Genomic DNA, 21,571 nt, shown 5'->3' on the forward strand with positions numbered 1-21,571 from the left:
TAGGATGGAGCCCATAGAGCAGATAATGTTGTTTGCCTGCTATGCCAAAGGCTGATGACTGCCTCCTAACACTTATTCTCTTTCTTTTCCACAGTAATAAAACACTTATTTTTAGCAGGATGCTTGCTATCTAGGATAATGACTACATTTCCCAGCCTCCTTTGCTGTTATATGTGGCCATGTACAATGCTGGAACCAATTTCAATGTGTGGAGAGTTTTCTTCCCATACCTCCAAGCAATTTTCAGGCACCAGCTGGGTGTCCTACAATTCAACTCAATTCTGACATTATCTGCCTGGAGATAGTGCCGTATCCCACAGGTTAAGGACTCAGTTTCCTCACCACGCCCTGCATTCAGATGCCAATTGCAAGTCCAGGTTGTCACCTGTGCTTCTGACTAACCAGCTATAGATCAGAGGTTCCAACACCCCCCATCCCCACCTTGGGTTCAATTAATTTGCTAGAGCGACTCACAGAACTCAGAGAAACATTTTACTCGCTAGAATCAGTTTACTATAAAAGGCTATAACTCAGGGACCGCCAGATGGAAGGGATGCACAGGGCAATGTGTGTGGGACAGAGCACAGAGCTTCCATGCCCTCTCCAAGAGCTCCATGCTCTCTGCATCTCCATGTGTTCATCAACTGGAAATTCTCCAAACCCCATCATTTTGGGTTTTTATGGAGACCTCATTACATACATAGACACGATTGATTAAATCATTGGCCATTGGTGGTCGAACTCAATCCCCAGCCCGTCTCCTCTCCCTAGAGGTCGGGGGGTGGGACTGAAAGTTCCAACCCTCTAATCATGAGGTTGGTTCTAGCAACAAGCTCCCACCCTCAGGTGCTTCCAAAAGTCACCTCCCTAACAAAACAAGACACCTTTGCTGCTCTCATCACTTGAGATTCCAAGGGTTTTAGGAGCTCTGTGCCAGGAACAGAGATGAAGACCAAATATATATTTTTTATTATAAGTCACAATATCACACATGTGACTAAGTCCTGGCCAATGTAATGTGCAGAAGCAGAATGTGCAATTTTATGTCATACTCTTAAAAGGAAGAGAACGCCTTTTCTTTGTCCTTTTACTCCTTCCCGTGGGCTGGAAGGCAGGGGCTGGTGTACCATCTTGCAGTATCAATGTCAGGGCACCACCTAGGCATAGTGGATCGAGTTGGAGGGAGCCTGGGCTCCTGACTCTGTGACTGTTTCATGAGAGAAAAACTGCTCTTTTGTTTCAGGTGCTGTAATGTCAGGTTTCTGTAACAACAGCAGGACTGCTATCCTAATTAACACATCTACCCATCACCTAGTCCCCTTCTTCCTTATTAAAAGAACCCCAAATTTATTCAAGTATCAACTCTTAACAAAGGTGACTGTACCTCTAGCTCAGAGGTAAATCCTCATTAATATAAACCAGTCAGGGCAATCCATTTCTCTTGCCAGTGACCGGTTGGGGCCTGGACAAGATGCAATTCTAGGCCATGAAAATTGCCAAAAGTTCTGCTGGGGAATTTCTGTGAACTATTTCCTTGTTCTAAAATAGAAATCCCAGGGAGATAACCACCTCTATAAAGTACCAGGCAGGGTGTTAGGTCCATCTTCTGATGGATGTATCTGAATGTGATACTTGGAACTGTGGCAGTCATTCTGTAACCAGGAGGAGAGCTAGTCTGTAGATGGTAGAGCAGAAAGATGGAAGGAATCTGATGGCATGGTTGAGTCATTAAACTAAGCAAGCCTGGAGCCACTCACCTCCAGACTTTCAGTTTGTGAGGTTGTAAAATGTCCTTGTCAATTAAATCAGCTGAACTGGGGGGTCTTCTATGAACCATACCCAAGAGCATTTTAACCAGACAGCCTGGTACACGAGGCTGTGACCAGCTCTCCAGTCTCATCTCTCAACATTTTTCTCCTAAGCCCCAAACTTCAGACTTACTGGAATCGAAACCATGCTTTCATTTCTCCAGGATTCCATACATGAAGGGACTTCTGCACAGTCGGCTTTCTCAATCCCTTTATCAGGCAATAATCAATTCATCCTCCAAAATCAGCTTAGCAGACACTTCCCCCAGGGAACCTTCTTACCAGACCCAGTTTCCCCAGATCCATTCAGCCTCATCTGCATATGCGGGCCTCGGCCTTGCTTCTTGCCCAGAGCAGCCCTAGCCACGACTCACTCCATTCTCACAGCTGGAAAGAGCCGGTTCCTGTCACAGCCACTGACCAAGGACTTCCTTTGCACGGTGCCGACTGAGAAGGAGAGACTGCCCGCAGGTGCTCAGACTGGGCTACACCCACAGAGACCCTGGCTGCTCTAGCAGCCCCATGACACAGTGGGGAAGTGTGGTCAGTTCGTGCCCCGTGGGCATACTTTGACAGATGAGGGACAGGAGATGGGAAGGAGACATCCCTTCAATTGTCTGCCCTTTTCCTCCCTAACTATTTAGAGATAAAGAGGCTCTGTGCCGCCTGTTGGGTGACTGGGGAACCAGCTGTGTTTGCAGCAATGCGTGACCAGCTCTGTGTGCAACATATCGTATGTGTTCCCCTTCCTTCCCCGCTTCACTCCCCCTCTGCTCTCACTCTTGCTGCCTTGGGCTTGCACCCCCAATAACACATCCATACGCAAGCTGTACTCTTAGATTCTGTTTTCCAGGGAACCGGGCTAAAAATCCTCCCCAACCCTGAGTCTGGGTTGAGACACAGGGAAGAGACACATTCATATGCTCTCAGAGCCCAGTGGGGATTATTATCAGGGTCCACAGGAACTGAGGCAGCTGCTCATCAAACAGGAGGGGGCCTGGAATTTTCTCTGGGCACCGGCAGCTGTAGTGCCCCAATATCAACTCTGACACTCACCATTCTCAGGTGAGCTGCTTACTCTCCTGGCTTCTTCCTACCCTCCCCTGACCTGCAATGGTTTCCGTTTCCTCAAGGCCTCTGCCTATTCCATCCTTCTGCTTATATATGGCTTCAGCTTAATTCTGAACTCTGCTTCCTCACGGCTTCTGTGTCCCATTCAGACTTTCCAAGACAGAAGATAGGTTTGAGTCACTTGGTCACCGTCAAGTACTGGATGGCACTGTTGGCAAAGCTGGGTGTCAGGCCCCCTTGTTACTGGCCGCCCTGATCCAGTCACTTGATAGGAAGTGTTCAGGCACATCTGCATCAACTTGGCCTTGCCTTGGCATTCACCAAAGTGATTGATGGGCACATCTCTCTGAAGAGAGGATAGACCCGTGTGGGTACTCTGAGTTACATGACGTCAGCTGTGCAGTAGTCAAGCACAGTAGGACACACAGGAAAGTCTAAAAAAACGGCAACGGATCATTTATCACAGACACTTTCAGAACCACTGGGAAAACTGCAGGAAAGGGCTCTGAGCCCAACTTCCAGAAAAGATTCCTAAGCCACACAGCAGAACCGGGTCACCAAGGGAGCTGCTGCCTCTGGCCCCACAGCTGCCTGTGGAAGGCTTGTTGGAAGAAGGCTGGAATGGCTGGCCAGTGAATGCCACAGTGTCCATTCACAAACACCAGACTTCCTAACAACATTGACATCCTGTTCACCCAGCTGTCACATGCTCCTCGAGCATTTGCACATTTTGTTTCCATTACCTGGAATGGCCTCCCTGAATTTCTGCTGGTCAAAATCTCCTCCCTTCCCTCCTCCCTTCCCTCCTTCCTGCCTTCCTTCCTGCCTTCCTTCCTTCCTGCCCAAATCTCCTCCCTTCCCTCCTCCCTTCCCTCCTCCCTTCCTTCCTTCCTGCCTTCCTTCCTTCCTTCCTTCCTTCCTCCCATAAAGCTCTATAAAGTAGCAGGCATGATGTTGGCTGATGGGGATACCAAGATGAATACGTCCCTGCCCCCAAGAATCTCATCACTTGGTTAGGGAGCTAGAGACAAACAAATTAACCTGCCTTCCCAGAATGCGCTCTTTCTGTCCTATACGGGCACACCCCAGAGAGACCGCAGGTTCAGTTCCAGAACACTGCAATAAAGTGAATATCGCAATAAAGTGAGTCACATGAATATTTTTTTTTCATCTCCCAGTGCATATAGACATTATGTTTACATGATACTGTAGTCTATTAAGTATGCAACGGCATTATGTCTAAAAAAACAATGTACATACCTTAATTTAAAAATATTTTATTGCTAAGAAATGCTAATCATCATCTGAGCCTTCAGTGAGTCAAAGAAGTAACATCAAAGATCACGGATCAGGGCTTCCCTGGTGGCGCAGTGGTTGAGAGTCTGCCTGCCGTTGCAGGGGACACGGGTTCGTGCCCCGGTCCGGGAAGATCCCACATGCTGCGGAGCGGCTGGGCCCATGAGCCATGGCCGCTGAGCCTGTGCTCCGCAGCGGGACAGGCCACAACAGTGAGAGGCCCATGTACCGCGCCAAAAAAAAAAAAAAAAAAAAAAAAGATCACAGATCACCATAACAAATATAATAATAATAAAGGTTTAGGGACTTCCCTGGTGGCACAGTTGTTAAGAATCCGCCTGCCAACACTGGGGAACATGGGTTCAAGCCCTAGTCTGGGAAGATCTCACATCATGCGGAGAAACTAAGCCCATGTGCCACAACTACTAAGCCTGTGCTCTAGAGCCCATGAGCCACAATTACTGAGCCCATGAGCCACAAATACTGAAGCCCATGCACCTAGAGCCCGTGCTCCACAACAAGAGAAGCCACCACAATGAGAAGCCCGTGCACGGCAACGAAGAGTGGCCCCTGCTCACCACCACTAGCGAAAGCCCGCGCACAGCAATGAAGACCCAACACAGCCAGAAATAAATAAATAAACTTTAAAAAACGTGAGATATTGTGATAATTACCAAAATGTGACAGAGACACGAAGTGAGCAAATGCTGTTGGAAAAAATGGTGCCGACAGACTTGCTCACAGGGTGACCACAAACCTTGCTTGTTATAAATGCAATATCCCTGAAGCACAGTAAAGCGAAGTGCTATAAAACGAGATGTGCCTGTAAAACCCTTTACAATGGGAAAGGGAGTGAAGCAGAGGGGTGCAGAGTCCAGCCCTGGAGTCAGCCTTGCCAGCTGTGTGACTCTGAGTAAGTTTCTTGCTCTCTCTCTGCCTCACTTTGCCCGTATGTAGAATGGCATTGATAGCAGCACCTCCCTCACTGGCCTGGTTCTGAGCATTTCAGGAGCTACCACAGGGGAAGAGCTGCGTCCAGGAGGCACACGGTATTTCTCAAAGGGCTCCCGGGACTCACGCCTCAAGCATCTTTGCACAGACATTTCCACAAGCATTTTCACTGCGTAACTAATTGGTCATGAGGCAATTTTGCTGTAAAAGATAAAATAACTGGATGACAGTTTGGTTTGACAGTTTGCTTTCAATTGGTTGACAGTTTGGTTTTATTTCTCCACTGACATAGAACTCTCATTTTAATATTCCATCAATCTCAGCCCTTATGATGGTTTGTACAGTGATGAGTAGACGTGGCGGTCTTAAAATAGAGGATGATAACAACTACATACGTGAACTTGATAGAAAATATGGTGATAAAAGTTACTGGAAGTGCGAAGTAAGACAGTATGCCAGAGCACATACTGTACCAGAAAATGATAACATATCAGTTTGCAAATCCTTCAGTGATTTGAAGGCACAGAGTTGAACCTACACCTTTCATAGAACTTTGGAACGTCTATCAGTAGACATGTGACAACCTGCCAAAAACAAACAGTTTTCCCAACTCGATACAAAGCTCAGGTGCAAATATGCATCCTGGTATTTGGAAGCTGATGCCCCTCTTAAGGATGGAAGAAATTTTAGAGAAAAAGTGCAAAGCTGAATGGGGAGATGAGTCAAAAGCAAAATCTCTCTAAAATACTATAAACAAAAGACTTGAAAGGCAATTGCTTAGGTACAACTTACAAAACAAAATCAATTATCTGTGCAGTATTGCCATAAATTGACACACATTTTAAATGTACTCAATATTTTTGCATTTTGCAATAAAGTCTTTTTAATTTTGTTATTCATTTCTCATGTTTCATTATGTCCTTTTTAATGCCCCTCTTTTGGTTTTCATTATTTTATCTTTTACAGCAACATTGCCTTAAGGCCAATTAGTTATGTGATGAAAATGTTTGCAGTGGAAATACCAGACATGCTATCAAACACACTGTCCCTTCCCATCCTTCAAAGCCTGATCAGATGTTCCCTCCCAGGAGCCTTCCCTGGGCCTCCCATGGGAAATGTCACCACCTCGTTCCCTTTTCCCCTCATCAATGTTGCCATTCTTCCTCCACAGGACACACCTCCGGGATATCAGAAATGTTGGGAGGGGTGTGTATATATATTTGCTGAGCTGTTAAAAAAAACCCAGGAGTGGCCTTTGTCAACTATTAAACATTAAAGGAGATTTTTAATGAAATAATGATCAAAAGTCAATGAAACAGTGGCAGTTTTCTGACTCCATCCACCCTGTGTGGCGTTTTAGTCCATAAGTGTAGAGCCCCCTCTTTTCCGTCACATCCCCCTCTGCCTGGCACATGGTATGTTGGGTAATAAATTAATGAATAAATGAATTTGTTCTTGCTCTGAAACATACAGTAGATTTTTCCAAGAGCAAAGTTCTGAGGTCTGTACCTTGAACTCTCTGGAGGAAATGAGCTACGGAAACTGATTACAGGCAGAAAAGATAGTAACGGTAATACAGTACATCATTTACTGAGGGTGGCTCCCCAAAAATATTTGCCCACATCCTAACCCCTGAAACCTGTGAATATGAACTTAATTTGGGGGAAAAAAGGGCTTCAACATATGAATTTTGAGGGGACACATTTCAGTCCACACACCACCCTAGGCCAGGCTAATCAGTGCATTCTCTTACTTGGTCACTTTTAGAGTAGGACCCAACGTTATCCCTAGGCATGACATTTGCTACAACTCTCAGGCAACCGAAGCTCTCTTTTCTTCTTCATTGAGGAAAACATAAGGCTGGAGCAGCCAGGGGCCTATGGAGAGAGGCTCGCAGAGAGTGCAGCCCACTGAGAAGAAAGCAGAGCTAAGAAGTGGATTGAGCGTACCTAGATCCAGCCATACTGAAGCAGGAGCCCCATGGACGTCTCAGTTAATACGACAATAAAATGCTTTCTAAGCTGTGTTTCTGTCACCTGCAACCCAAAGAATCCTGACTAATAGACCGTGATCTCACAGCTAATAGTAGTGGGAATGCGGATCTGAAAGCATTTCTGCTCAGCTCTGAGAGGCTTTCCTGGGAGTCATCTTGGTGCTTAAGCCAGGAGCATCCTGAGTCCTGATTCCCAGATGGCATGTGGGTTCTGACATTTTTAATCTATTTACCCTTGCTCTCCGGGAGCAAGGAAGGTGCAAGAAGTGTAAATAAGTACAGTTAATTGTTTAAATAAATTCGGATAATTAAATAAATGCCGATCATTTCAGGGAGCTCTCCCTGTTATGAAACAAAACAAAGCTTCCTGGACTGAGGTCCCAGGGTAGGTCCTGACAAAGGACGCTTCTCAGCAGTTGAGGGACTCCCCAGTCCCCTTCCCTGAGTCCTGCCTCCCAGCTTCTCTGGAGACAGGTGTTCAAGGCACAGCTCTGCTAAAAGCTGTGTGACTTTGGGCAAGGGGTGAACCTGCCTGCACCTCAGTTTCCTCATCTGAAAAATGGGGAAAGTAATAGTGTCCCTTTCATAGGATGAACCGGGGAGCGAATGTGTAAGGTGATCAGCACAGTACGGGCACACAGTATGACCTTTGTAAAGGCTGTGATTATTACTTCAAGGCTGGATCCTCCTCATCCAGGTCTCAGACCCACAGAGAGCCTCAGGCTTCCACAGGGCAGCCCCTACCTTCACACTCCCTCACACAGTTTTGCTTCTTTCAGAGCATTTTCTGCTGTGGATCCCTTGTCTTTCGGTTTCCTTTTCTCAAAAGGCAGTAAGCTTTATGGAGGGCAGAAGCCTTGTCTATTTTGTCAACTGCTATTTCGCCAGCACCTGGTCTCCCGCCTGGCACATAGTAGGTACTCAGTAGATACTGGTTTGAATGAAGGACAGCGGCACACTGGCAAGGGCAGCTTCCGTTCCAGGGCCTGCCACGCCACCAACACCACGCCACCACGACTTGCTGGGGGGGGGGGCGGGGGATGGACGGTTCCGTCGTGCGCTCTTTTTCCCTCCTTTCAACTTCCCAGTGTAACTTTGTGTGAGTACAACTGCAGAAGCTCCCTGGACAAGGCTACCGCCCCGCAATCAGAGCCTTCCTGGTTCTGCCTTCGGGGAGGGAGGATAGGGGTGGCCCGCGGGAGGCCAGTTGCCAGCGCGATCTGAAGTCCCTCCCGCCGCCTCGCGTCGCTTTAAGGCGGAGGCCCGGGAGGGGGTCGACCCCGCCCGCCCGCTCGCCTCGCGGCTCCAGACTTCGGCATTTCCTCCCCGCTAGCTGGCGCGGCCTCGCCTCCCCTCGGAAGAGGAAACTCCCGTGGCAGAGTAACGGGAACAAGAGCGGAGGGGAGCAGCGGGGGACTCCGGGGACCCACGGCGCCGGGAGGGCGGCCCGAGGTAGGAGGCGAGCGCAGCGGGACCAGAAGCTGGCCGAAGGCGGCGCGCCGGGGAGCGGGGCGGGGAGGGCCGGCGGGCCGGACGCAGCGCGCAGTCGGCACGGGGCGCGGCTGGGAGCTGGAGCGTGCAGGGCGGGCCGCTGCTGGAAGGAGCGCTTGAGCTGGGAGAGGAGGCCGAGCTGGAGGGCTGCTTTCCCCGGCCCTGCGACGGGGTCGCCGCCGCGGAGGCGAAGGGAACCGGGACAGCGGGGCTGCCCGGGCGCTGCGCGCATGCTGGGCCTGGGACGCCGCCGGGGCTCGCGCCCTGGGCTGTTCGGCCGCCGCTGCCCCGGGCGCCCGGCATGTCGGTGCACTACACCCTGAATCTGCGCGTCTTCTGGCCCCTGGTGACTGGCCTGTGCACCGCCCTCGTGTGCCTCTACCATGTCCTGCGGGGAAGCGGGGACGCCCGGACCGAGCCCCCCGAAGGCGCGGACGGCGGCTTCCCGCTGCTCAAGGTGGCCGTCCTGCTGCTCCTCGGCTACATCCTCCTGCGCTGTCGCCACGCTGTCCGGCAGCGCTTCCTGCCGGGGTCTCCCCGCCTGGGGGGCCACTCCGCCTTATCTCCTAGACACTTAGGAGAGCCCAGCCTCGACATCTTGCTGGAGAGTTATTACGAGCACGAGGTGCGCCTGTCGCCGCACGTGCTGGGCCACAGCAAAGCACACGTGAGCCGGATCGTGGGCGAGCTGGTGCGGGCTGGCCGCGCCCGAGGGTCCCCAGGCCCCATCCCCGGGGGAGCGCTGGCCTTGGCCTTTCGCGGAGATTTCATCCAGGTAGGCAGTGCCTACGAGCAGCATAAAATCCGCCGGCCCGACGGCTTCGACGTGTTGGTGCCGCTGCGCCTCCCTCCCCTGGTGGCGCTGGAGCCGCGGAGCCTGGGCGCGGAGCCCGCGCTGGCCCCAGCCTTCCACGGCTGCTTCGTGTGCGCACTGAAGGCGCCGCCAGGGGCTTCCGGGGGCCACTGGCTCCGGGACTGCAAAGCCTTCGCCGACGGCTTCTGCGTGGATGTGCGCGGGCGGCGCCATCTCTCGGCTACGCTGGTACTGCGCTGGTTTCAGTCGCACCTGCAGCGCTCCCTGGCCACCGTCCGCTACAGCCTGGAGGGGCGTTGTCGGGTCAGCCTGACCCCAGGCGGCCTGGAGCAGCCCCCTACCCTACACGTCCTCCCCTGCCGCACCGATTACGGCTGCTGCCGCCTTTCCATGGCCGTGCGTCTCATCCCTGCCGTCCACTTGGGCGACAGCGTCTTCCTGGTGGCCCCACCACTGCCACCCTCACCCGTCGGGCCCCTGTCGGAGCTCCCGGGAGGCCTGCGCGCCGATGCACTGTGGGGTGTGAACACGGCGCGCCAGGAGCAGAAGCTGCTGAGCTGGCTGCAGGAAAGGGCCCCTCCAGGTGCCTGCTACCTCAAGTGCCTGCAGTTGCTTAAAGCTCTGCGAGACCTGGGCGCCCGCGGGCTGGACCCGACGGCCGCCACCCAGTGGGGACGCATCCTATCCTCATACGTGCTCAAGACAGTGCTGCTGGCAGCGCTGCTACGCCAGGGGGCTCCCGCACAAGGCTGGGACGAGGCGCACCTGGGCGAGCGCTTGGAAGAGCTAGTACAGTTCCTCAGGGATTGCCTGCTGCGACGCCGTACACTCTTCCACTGCCTCCTGGGCCCTGGAGGGGCGGCCGCCGAGGTGGGCCCACTGCCCAAGGTACTGCGTGAAGCCACCCCGGTTGACCTCCTGGCCACTTTCGACAGGCAGGCCCGGGAACTCGCAGCGGCACGGTTGCTGTCCACGTGGCGAAGGCTGCCCCAGCTTCTCCGGGCCTATGGGGGTCCCCGCTACCTTGCCAGGTGTCCCCCACCCCGGAATCAGCGCCCCCAGGGGTTCCCTGAAGATGAACCGTAAACCCTGCCAGAGCCCCAGCCTGGCCTGGTGCTCCTGAAGCCCCACCCACCAGGTGGGGGTGGGGATGGCAGTGAAGCCAGTTTAAGGCAAGGAAGATGACCTGCAGAAGGTGTTGGAACATTCAGAGGATGACATTTGGTGGCTTCGGCATCACCCCCTGGCTCCACAATCCAGATAGCTGTGGCATCTTTTTCACGCCCACCAGAGTGTCCTGGGCAAGCTACGGAAAGACGTTCAACGTTAGCAGCTAAGAGTTGGTCCAAATGTTGGTTTGTGTGGAATGATTCTGTAGAAGGATCCAGCTTTTAGGGAGGATCAGGAAAGGAAGGGATTGTGGGTTGTTTAGACAGATCTCTCTGGCCCCCAAATTTAAAGAAGCTAATGTTTTTTGACACAACTACTTGGTAGGTCCTGGGTTCCTGATTGTCTTTTTAAAAATCTGAATCTTGATCTACAACTGGAATTGTAGTTCTATTCTAGAGGCTTATGTTCTGAAGAACATAGTTTCCACTGTTCAAATTGGTATTAATGTATTTGTTAAAGGCCCATCACAGGTGTTTGACAGGATTATGAAGAATTAAGTCACAGGTGTTGAAAGGCAGTCGGGAGTTGGTTAGTGAAACTTCCACAGCAAATAGCACTTTATTTTGATCAGTTCTTTCATTTTGTGGTAATCGCTAGTGCCAAGTGTGGCATCTGAAAGGGAGGCCAGTTACATCGACTATTAAGAAAGGTGCAGCCTTGAGGAGCAGGCTTGCTCAACGTCCCTCTAGGCACGCGCTGGGATGTGCACCAGTCAGCGCTGATTCATTGAGCGTCTGCTGTGAGCCAATCACAGTGCAGAGTGGCAACAGGATACGTGCTTCTGACAACACCGGTGAGGGCATGAAACATGTTGGGTCTCGAAAAAGATGTACTGATATTTCACTCTTTGCCTAGCAAGATGTGTCACCAGGACTTGCTGCTGGCTGGAGACAGAAACCTTTTTTTTTTGTTTTAAGTCTTTTTGGCAAACCCCTTTGCATGGAGATTTCTTTCCGAGTTTAATGAGATAATGAAGAGGCAATGCCTGCTTTCAGCCAATGCTCAGTGATCCTCCGTAGTTGGGAAGTTTTGCTCTCATTGCCCAAGCAGCCTTTAATTGGCCCGAAGCCCACCTTTGAGGAGGGGTTGATTCAGCACAGGTCTTGCAATGCATTTCACTTAGGGTTCGGTATCTTGAAGATCAGTTATTTCCCAATCAGCTGACAGAGGAGAAAGACAGCAGAGGAGGGCAAGTTAGGGGGAGATGGAGGGAGACATCCTTTGTCAGCTGTCTGTTCTTTCTTCTCTCTGGGCATAAATATCACCAGGCTGGGTGTATTTTGCAGCTAGCGCATTCTGAAATCCCTCACCGTCCTCCCAAATTTCTAACAGCTCTCAGTTGCATCAGTCGACATAAAACTCAGTTGAAGTTTAGAATGGTCCATCATCTGCTGAATAGAAAATGCAGCCAATCCCAGTGATATACTTTGGGATTTTTATAGCTTTGGGATTTTTTTTTTTTTTTTAACAGAGACTCTTAAAGGTAAAACTCGGAAGACAGAAGTAGCCACATGAATTGGGCCATTGTTTAATTTCTGAGCTATTTTGAGGGAACTCTTTAAACTTTCTTTCTTTACGGGACCTGCTTGGCCACTGTGGGGAAATCGTTGTGAACAAATGATTTATAGGGAATCCTTCTCATCAGAGCTACGGAGATTTCTTATGTCCTTTGCAACCTTGGGCTGTAAGAGAAACAGTTGCAAATGGTGTGCTGTGTCTTTGAGGTTGTTTGGGGACATTTCCCCTTGATTCCACAAAGTCATTCCTAGCTTTTGAGGTCAGTGTTAGGTCATAAGGTACTGCATTTAGCACAGGAATCAGTCTACCAACTTCCTGCGAAGATATAAACTGCACAGTGTTTTTTATAATTATTTTTAAAATAAATTCCAAGAGTAGGTAGATCTTTATATAAATCTATATATTTATAATGTTTCCATACTCAGCTACAATTTCCCCAGTAGTTGGAGTGGGGGAAAGCGAGGCTATTAGAGGGTTTATAAAGCTTTAAAAGCTGAATTTTCCAAATATTTCTAGCTGAGTGGATAGGTTCCTCTTTTATCTGAATAGCATTTTGAACTTTGAATCTGGTAACATACAGTTCTTGTAGTTTCTTTGTGGGTTTTTTTTTTCAGGTTAATTACCCAAAGCCTCATCCATCCTCAAGATTTTTAAATTTTATTTTTTTTAATGAATGGGGCATTGTGTTTGTGAATTTTTAAAATATTAATGTTTTATTTAAATGCCATGCTGAGCAATTGTTCTCTGTACATGGTAACCAAAAACTTAGAGATTTCGATCAATTTTGATCAATGTTTAGTAATCCAAAACATGTACTGTGTACAAAGAAAATAATACGGCATATTAGTCAGGTGTGATGGTTGCCCAAGGCACTTAAATTAAGCTCGATTCTGTATTTTATTAGGGCTCCATCATGTCCTTGATCTGAAATATATACATTTTTGGTGTATACTTGGTACTGGAGGTTCATGTATTGCAAATATTCTCATACAAGAAAGCTCAGAATTGTTCGTGCTTTTAAGAAAAGATTAACTGTCCAGCCAGTGTCCGAAGAAAGTGTTTGGGGAGATGACTCAGCCATTTTGCCTTAAGACACCCTTCAGTAACTCCCACTGACCAGTCTTGGGAGTCATCCCGGAATGCTCGTGGGCTGAGAGGAGGAGACTGTGTTTTTGCAAAATGAAACTGAAGCTAAAAGGGAAAATGTGAGCAAACCAAGAGAAATCCGAAGATTTCAGGAAGGAGGACTTAAGATGGACGTGAAACGAAGAGCTGGGCAGAAGGGGAGATGGGGTGGAAATCACATGAGGGTGCGAGAGAGGTCTGGGTTAGGAAACACATTTTCTAGATATGTGCTACTTCAAGCCAGGGGTCGCAAACTCAGCAGCCTGCAGAAGCAAGTTAGGGAGGTAAATAAGAGAAGGGTTGGGTGGTGATGGGGGGCTGTGCCGTCTTCAGGGGCCACGTGGCTCAGCTCCATGCGGGGAAAAGGGTAGGGTGGGGCTGGAAATAGAAAAAAAAAAAAAAAGAAACTTTCTGATTTTTAAACAACATAATTAAAAAATATCCAAAACACAAGTGGGCCAAAAAACACATTTGCTTGAGCCTGGGGGCCACCAGTTTGCGACCCCTGCCTTAGACGGTAACCCCTCAAGTATGTATAAGGTTATATTTATTGTTATGGATATGATGTTGTTATACATGGTGGGGGGGCATGATATTTCAAGTCTGCTTTATCGCTCAGAGCTAAGCTTTATTGTAGAAACAAACCCCCCAAATGAACACGGCCACAGATAACACTTAACTCACAATTCCCGGGAGGATTCTCCACCCTGGACCCGTAGGAGTCAGGTGGGACATCAGACCACTAGGGGCCAGCTCTTGGCATTTCCTTCCTGGTGAGTTGGGGCCAAACTCCTTGGCTCTGTCAGAGTCTGCAGGTGAGTGATCAGGAAGGATTGCAGAATAACTTGTTTTCTTCTTTATTTGTATTTTATTTTTATTTTTAAATTAATTATTATTTTTTTTTAGTAGTTTCCTAGCCTTTGCAATGATGGTTGGTGGCCATGAACACCAGCAAAGTAGTGCTGGGTCTCCCAGCCAAGCTTCTTAGGCTTGTTACCAGCCCCAGTGCCAAGAGAACTGTTCTGATCATATGTTTCTATCCCTTTCTGACTCCGTGGCTCCCACCAAAACTGACATCCTAGCCTTCTGAAGGAAGGAAACTAATAGCCTTCCAAAGTGTCTCCTTTAACCTCATGGAGTAAGTCACCTTTTCCGTAAAATGTGGCATTTGACCGTGACGATGCCTTATCGTATCCACGTGGAGGAAGGTTATTACCTCCCTCCCCAGTGGTGGGAAAAATGAACCTGGTGAACATTCCCAGTATCCCTTGGGAAGGAAAAAAGTTCAGTGTTATCATTGTGGCGTTTGTTAGTTTTTATAAAAAATTGCATGTCTGTTTCTTAGACACTACTGTTTATTTTTTCTGTACCTACATAGCACATGATTTGGTGGGGATGAAGCAAGTATAAGCTGGGAGAGGACGAAGATGTATGTGAACATCAGTACAGAGAGAACAGACTAAAACATGCAGCTAAATTATATGTAATCTGGTTTTTGAAGTATCAGATATTCAGGAATATTTTTAGCACCCTTTGCTTAAAAAAAAAATGCCTTGATTCAGTCACTTGACTTTAAAACATTCCTCTTATTTTACTGTTATTTTTAGTGTGGATTTTGACCCCAAACTGTGTATTATGATGCAGTCTGTTGGCTGTGGTCATAGTGTATGTTTTGTTCCAATAACAGAGACCAAAGAGGTAATCAACTATGGTTCAGCTGCTACAGTTGTGTGATTAAAAGGCGTTCTAATCACACCAGATTTCCACGGCCCAATAGTCGAGGCCGGCCATTTGTTTTCTATTTCAGGTTGGAGTAAATTTGCACTTTTAATCATATGGGTCATTTGGGGACCTTGTTCTTTCATACTTTGCTTTATTAATAAAGGAACTTGTAGAAACCTGTGAACTGAACATCAGATTTGGGGAGGGTTGTCGTCTTCCCGGAGAGCAGCCTGTGGCTACACTGGCTTGTGATTCCTTACACAGGCCCACCTGCTTTCAGTGAGTGGGTGTATGGGACTTTTTCCCACACAGCAAAGCTGGGATCATTGTACAGAATTGGCACCGTACACAGGTGGGAAAGGATGCCAGTTCATGGCTCTGTAGGCACCCGGGGGCCTGCCTTCAAGTCTTTTTCTGATCGAGAACATTCTGGCCCTGCCCTTCCTCTGTCACCCACCTCCACCCCCTCCACCCTCGGCTCTCATACACCAGCCCAAACACAACTCAAGTCTTGGCCTGTGGCTAATTTATAGCTCAAGAATTTTGCCCAGAAATCTCTTAGGCCCCCAGGTCCTCTCCAAATGGTAAACATTTGCTAATACGAAAACCCACCAGGCTTCATGAGAGATGGAATCTTGGAGGCCACGTAGGACTCTTCAAAGCCTCGGAGCCAGGTGGAGGTTTGGGGAAACCTGCAGCCACTGGCTGGCTAAACTGCTTGTGGAGAGCACTCTCCCAGGGGAAAGGTGTGGCCGGCTGTGTTTTGTTTAGTTTTCAACTATTAGTTCTTGAGTGGCTACTGTCCCCAGGCATTGAGGACACACAGAGGCAACCACAGATACGGCCTCTCATGAGCTCACAAACTGCTGTGAGAGGGCAGGCAGTTAAAGAAGTCATTTCTGTGCAATGTGGTGGGTGCTAGGTGGGGGAGGGGGTCTGGAAGCACAGAAGAGGGGCACCTCATGCAGTCGGGGGTTTCAGGGAGGAGGGCTGCTCGGAAGAAGTGTCGCAGTTGAGATCCAGAGATAGATAGGAGTTTGCTGCGTGAAGGGAGCTGGGCTGGAGAGGAATGCATCGGACACAGAGGTGACAGGAGCAGTCAGTTTGGCTGGAAAGTGGGGGTGGGCGGGAGCGAGGAGGCTCCGGGGGCAAAGGATGAGGTGGGAGAGGTAGGAAGGCACCAGGGCACAGGGGTTCTGGAAGCCAAAGCTTCTCAAACTCGAATGTGCAAACCACTTGGGCGTCTCGTCCGAATGCAAGTTCTGATTCCGCAGGTCTGGATGTGACCTGAGAGCCTGCCTTCCTAATAGATAATGGCAATGCCACTGATGCAGGGGCCACTCTTTGATCACAAGTTTGTAAACCACAGTGAAAGTCTGGACTGGTCCCCAAGATACTGGCAGTCCACCTTAGGAAGGAATGACAAGGTCACATTTGAGTTTGGCCCACTCTGGCTGCAAGGTGGAGAATGGGTTGAGCAGGGGGTGGCAATTCATCTATTTTTGTAAATAAAGTTTTATGGGAACACAGCCACACACATTCATTTACATACAGCTCTGGCTGCTTTCTCTCTCCATTAGCAGGGTTGAGTAATTGCAAAACAACACTGAAAAGAATTACTATCTGACCTTTTATGGAAAAGTTGGCTGGACTTAATCAGACTGGAAATCATCAGATGCTGCAGTGGTCCAGGCCCAGGCAGGGGAGTGGGGACAGAGACACAAGTTACTCTGGAGACAGACCAGTGTCATGTTAGGGCCAGCACTTTAACACCAAGAGGCCTGTCTTCAAGTCTTGCATCCTGCACTTCTCATCTGTGTGTCTCTCTGCAAGTTACCCAATCCTGTCTGGACCTCAATTCCCTCATCTATAAAATGGGATTAATAATAGGACCTCCCAAAAAAAAAAATAAAATAATAGGACCTCCCTCATAGGAGTGAATGAGATTAAGTTGATTGTGCCTGCAAAGGACTTGCCGCACTTTAGGCACGCAGTGTGCGTCAGTGTGGAAGCAGTTTTCGGGGCGGAATTTTCATTTAGTCAGTGTCTCCAACCTCTTCCTCTGCTCCCTTTGGGCTCATTCTTCCTCCTCTGCAGGGTGCGTTTCCCTTTTGTCCACCCAACCATCTCTCTGCTACCCAGATTTTGTTTATCTTGCTCCTTGATGCCCATGGTGTTCCCCTGTAGGAAAAGCTCTTACTCTGGGTACCGTGTAGCCTGATTACAAAAGTAGCCGCCCCTGTTCTCCAAAGCTTCCTATACCTCTGCCCCTGGCGAAGTGACTTTGCAGTCTCTCCCGTCACGAAGGAAGCCTTTTTACCTGCACGTTGAAATTGGAATGGCTTTGTGACTTTCTTTAGTCAGTAGAATGTGGCGGAAGGGGCACTGTGCTAGTTCCCGGCCTAGGCCTGTCTGCCTCTGATTGTTCTCTTGGAAACCTGCTGCCCCCACGTGAATAACTGGCCTTGCTGGAGGATGAGGGACCACGTGATCCTGTCGCCAGAGCTGACAGCCGCCTTTGACACACGACCGAGACCATCCCAGACCAGCTCCGTTTCCCCTTCTCCCCCGCAACTGACCAGACAACAGAATGATTGAAACACTTGAAGGAGCCTGGCCAAGACCAGCCAAGCCTGGCCCAGATCAGCAGACCCACCCAGCTGGCCCATAGACTCGAAGCAAAAATGAACACATTGTTTTAAGCCACTGAGTTAGTGGTAGTTTGTAGCTCAGCTGTAGCTAAATGATTTGGAAACTTAAAAAAAAAAGAAGAAATCTGGAGAGGCTGCCGGTGGAGTAAATACAGGCAGTCTCGACTTCTGTGCGTTTGACGTTCAGACAGCCAGACTTTGATGCAACCCACCTTCCCGCAGTGAATCCAGGTTTCCCTCATCTGCTGAAGCACAGTGTTGGCTGAGTTGTGGCAGTGTTGCCATCTTTTGGGGGGCGTGTTTACACGGCTGTTTGTGTTCCTGCATTTGCCCTGATCTCATAAAAGCAAGTGGAAGCTGGAAAATGAAAGTGCTGATTCAGGTGACAACATGCCATAGGTCTCAAAGGTAATACAGTTGAGACACTGATTCAGTGTCCCCTCTTGGCTAAACTTCAGCTTCAGTCAGGTACTGGCTGGTGTTCAGCTGGTGGGTGGCGTGTTCAACTGTAAAGGAAAAGAACAGCAATGATAAAGGGCATGTGGGAAACTGTATCACTTAGGAAGACATTTGGCCACAACTTGTGAAAACCTAATCTATAGTAACAAATTCTTTTTTCTCATCATCCAGAAGCCTGGAGGTAGGCATCCAGCAGTTTAGGGATGAATCAGGGATCCAGGCATCTCTTTGCTCTGTCATTCTGGGTATTTTCACCTTTATCTTCATGCTTGTCCTATCAAGATCCCACAATGGCTACTACAGCCATGGAGAAGAGAAACTGGATTAAGGAATGCAGTAGACTTCCCTTACATCTCATTGGCCAGAATGGTGTCACGTGACCACTCCTAGCTGCAAGGGAAGCTGGAAAGAGAGCCCGGCACATGGCACACAGCAGCCCTGAGCAAAATATGAAAAAAGAATGGGTATTAGTGAGTAAATAAGATTCTGCCACAGAAATGCTAGAAACAAATAGCAGAAGATTATGTCACTGAAGTGAGAAGTAATTGGGGAATTTATAATTCCATAATTATATAATTTATACCCATCCTGAGTCCTAGCATATAGTAAATGCTCCATAAATGTTAGGACTGAAGTCCCAGCTCTACCATTCCCTGGCTGTAATCTTTTAGGCAAGTCCGTTAAGTTTTCTGGACATCAATTTCCTCATTTGCAAAATGGGGTTGATAATCCCTCCTTTTACAGGCTAATCGGGAGAATCAAAGGGTAATGCACATGGGATTGAGAAGCACTACCAAACGTTAGTTGCCGTATCTTAGGAGTGGTGGCCCAGCATCTCTGGAACAACAGGAAGGTGAATCCGTATCTTAAGGGGTAGGGGTCACCCTCAGGCACTCTGCTCAGAGCCTGCCCATCACCAAACTTCCTTTCCCACAGGACTGTGAGTGAGTTAGCACTTATGAATATTTGTTGTTCATGTTCCCAGGAGGGAGGACATCCAATGAGAGAAACGACCACCGTTATGTCTCTTTCTTTCTTTTGAATTGTGCCATCTTCTAAGACTTCTCCCCACTTCATTTCTCAAATGATATTTGAGTCCTGGTGGAAAGCTCAGGCTAGTAGTTCTCAGTCCTGGCCCTGGCTATACAAGGGGCTTTGTAAAATTATCCATGCTCAGGACTCTACCCTGGCCCAGTGATGTCAGAAACTCTCCAGGTGCAGCCCAGGCATGGCTACAGCTCTGTGGACGATTCTAGAATGCAGCTAGTGTTGTGAACCACTGACTTAGGTCAGATGGCCTCTCTGGAACCTTTCAGCAGAGAAACTGGGATCTCTCCACCAGGTGCTGTGGAACCACCAGCTGGTGTGTGTAAGGTTTGCTTTGGGACAGAGACAGGCAGCTGAAGGGTTGGCGGTGGTGGTGTAGGAATAAAACCCTAGGACAGAACTCTTCAGCTGGGGCATACAAGGCAAAATATTGCCAAGCAGGCGCAGGATTTAATCCCACTAGCAGTTCCCTTTTTCTACAACCCCAGGGATATGAAAACATTTTTTTTTAAATTTTGAATTAAAAAAAATGTCATCAGAGTCACCCTGAAACTTCTCAGCAAAGAAAAGCCTCTATAATAGAAGTGATAGTTCCCTCATTCTTTTTGTCATCTAGCCTGGAGAGGACATACATCATATACAGCCTAAGTTCACAAAATGCTGGCTCTTTTCATGAATATTCAGTGGTTTCTCCCACGCTTTATCTCAGTGTCTCCCCTCCCCCCACTGCCATCTTAGACGCAGTGACTTTAAGCCAGCACTTAAGAAAAAGTACAGTCCATCAGGTCACCTTCCAATGAAACCAGGAAAAAAAATACTAGGCATCCCACTGTGTGCCAGACTCAACCAAGAGCTTTTAAGGACCTTATGTCATCAAAAGATCTTTATCTTTATTGTTTATTTAATCATTGGTCTCCTGAATTAGGAGCTCAGCCTCTGATGGGCGGCTGTCGATCCTTATCAAAGTGAAACCATTAAAACGTATTTCAACCGTGGAGAAAAATGCTTTTGACATTTGGAGATGGGGGGCCCTCAGGGTCTTGCGTGGCAAGAAACTGCACTGAAAACACTGCTCCGTATTTTAGGCAAAGGATCTGTGATGATTGGTTATTTTTCCTCTGATAAATACCTGATTTTCAAAGAACAGTCTAATTAGTAGGAATCTCCACTTTCCAAGCCTTCAAAATGCATTTGGCAGTCCTCACACCAGGACCTGGGAGACCTGTGAGTGGCCAGCCAAGAAGTCTGAGCCCTTCCTACACGTGGCAGAGACTCTTCGGCTACCTGCCGAGTAGCCCCGAGGAACCCAATGTCTCCCAGCACCCCTGCAGTTTGATGGGGCTGACTGACTGGTTATGATCCTGCAGAGGCAGTAAAGGCCACACACGAAGATGCCAGCAGCACAAGATGGAACCGAGAAGAGCTGCCCTTGCCAGTCACCCGATTCATACTGGCCTTTGATTGAGTTAGAAATCCACCTGTGTGCTGTTAGGCCTCTGAAACGAAATGTCAGGGCTCTTTGTTTCAGCAGCATAGCCCAGCCTAACCTAACTAATACAAGAGGCTGCTGAAGAGGGCTCCTATCCTAACCCCGTTTTGGAAGACCCTATCGGAAGCCTCTCAAATTCATGTGTTGATTAAAAATGAGTAGATGTTCTTCCCTAGAGCCCCAGAAATGTCCAGATTATGAAGTTTTCCATCTCCATTCACACTCATTCGGTAACTAATCATTGAGTGCCAGGCCCTGTGCTGGCCCTGGGGACGGAGTGGTTAGCAAAACAGACACCATCTCATTTGGCTGCAGCTTTCAATCTGCTGGAGGAGGCAGAGGCTTAAGCCTGCCAACGAATGCTGAATAACAAATAGAGGTAGAAGCTTTGAAGGCAAGAAACAGGTTTCAATGACACTGTAAATCCAAAGGAGTTTAAGGCAGCCCCGGGGGGTTAGGGAAGACTTCCTGGAAATCTTGGAGCCCAGCACAGGAACCCATGGGGTCTGTGTCAGAGTGTCACCTTGCAGAGCATTTACTGTGTGCAAAGCTCCTTACCAAAGCCTGGATGCACAGTATCTTCATTTGATTGTTGTAACAGTCCTAGGAGGTGGCGCTAATATCATCCCCATGATACAGGTAAGGAAACTGAGGCTCAGCAAGATGAGGCTGAATGCCCAATGCCACTTAGTAAGCAAGTGCGGACAGGGATTTGAACCCACATCTACTGGCTCCCAGGCTAACACTTGATGCATTTCTGGCCCCTGCAAACTGACCCAAGACGGTTAGTCATGCAGGAAGTAGCCCCTCTGGAGTCCCACAGTGGGAGAACAAAACGAAACCAGCAGGCAGATGTTTACAGGTTGCCTAGAAAAGCCACCCCCTGCCACCCCCTCCACACACAGGAGCCTCCCCCCAAGCCCCTCCTTAAAAGCTCTAGAGTTCCTTTTTCATTTTTATGGCCTC

The 21,571-nt window shown here is 48.8% G+C and overlaps 1 protein-coding gene across 1 annotated transcript; it reads left to right on the forward strand.

The window, feature by feature from the left end:
- Positions 1-8,911: 8,911 nt before the first annotated feature.
- ITPRIPL2 (ITPRIP like 2) lies at positions 8,912-10,638 on the forward strand (the record flags this gene model as incomplete). The annotated part of the gene is made up of 1 exon (XM_082671183.1): positions 8,912-10,638. The coding sequence occupies one exon, from the start codon at positions 8,912-8,914 to the stop codon at positions 10,508-10,510; it is 1,599 nt and encodes a 532-aa protein (XP_082527309.1). The 3' UTR covers positions 10,511-10,638.
- Between the last annotated feature and the right edge of the window lie 10,933 nt (positions 10,639-21,571).

This window comes from Grampus griseus (genome assembly GCF_964374135.1).
Source record: "Grampus griseus genome assembly, chromosome: 14".
Classification (NCBI taxonomy): Eukaryota; Metazoa; Chordata; class Mammalia; order Artiodactyla; family Delphinidae; genus Grampus; species Grampus griseus.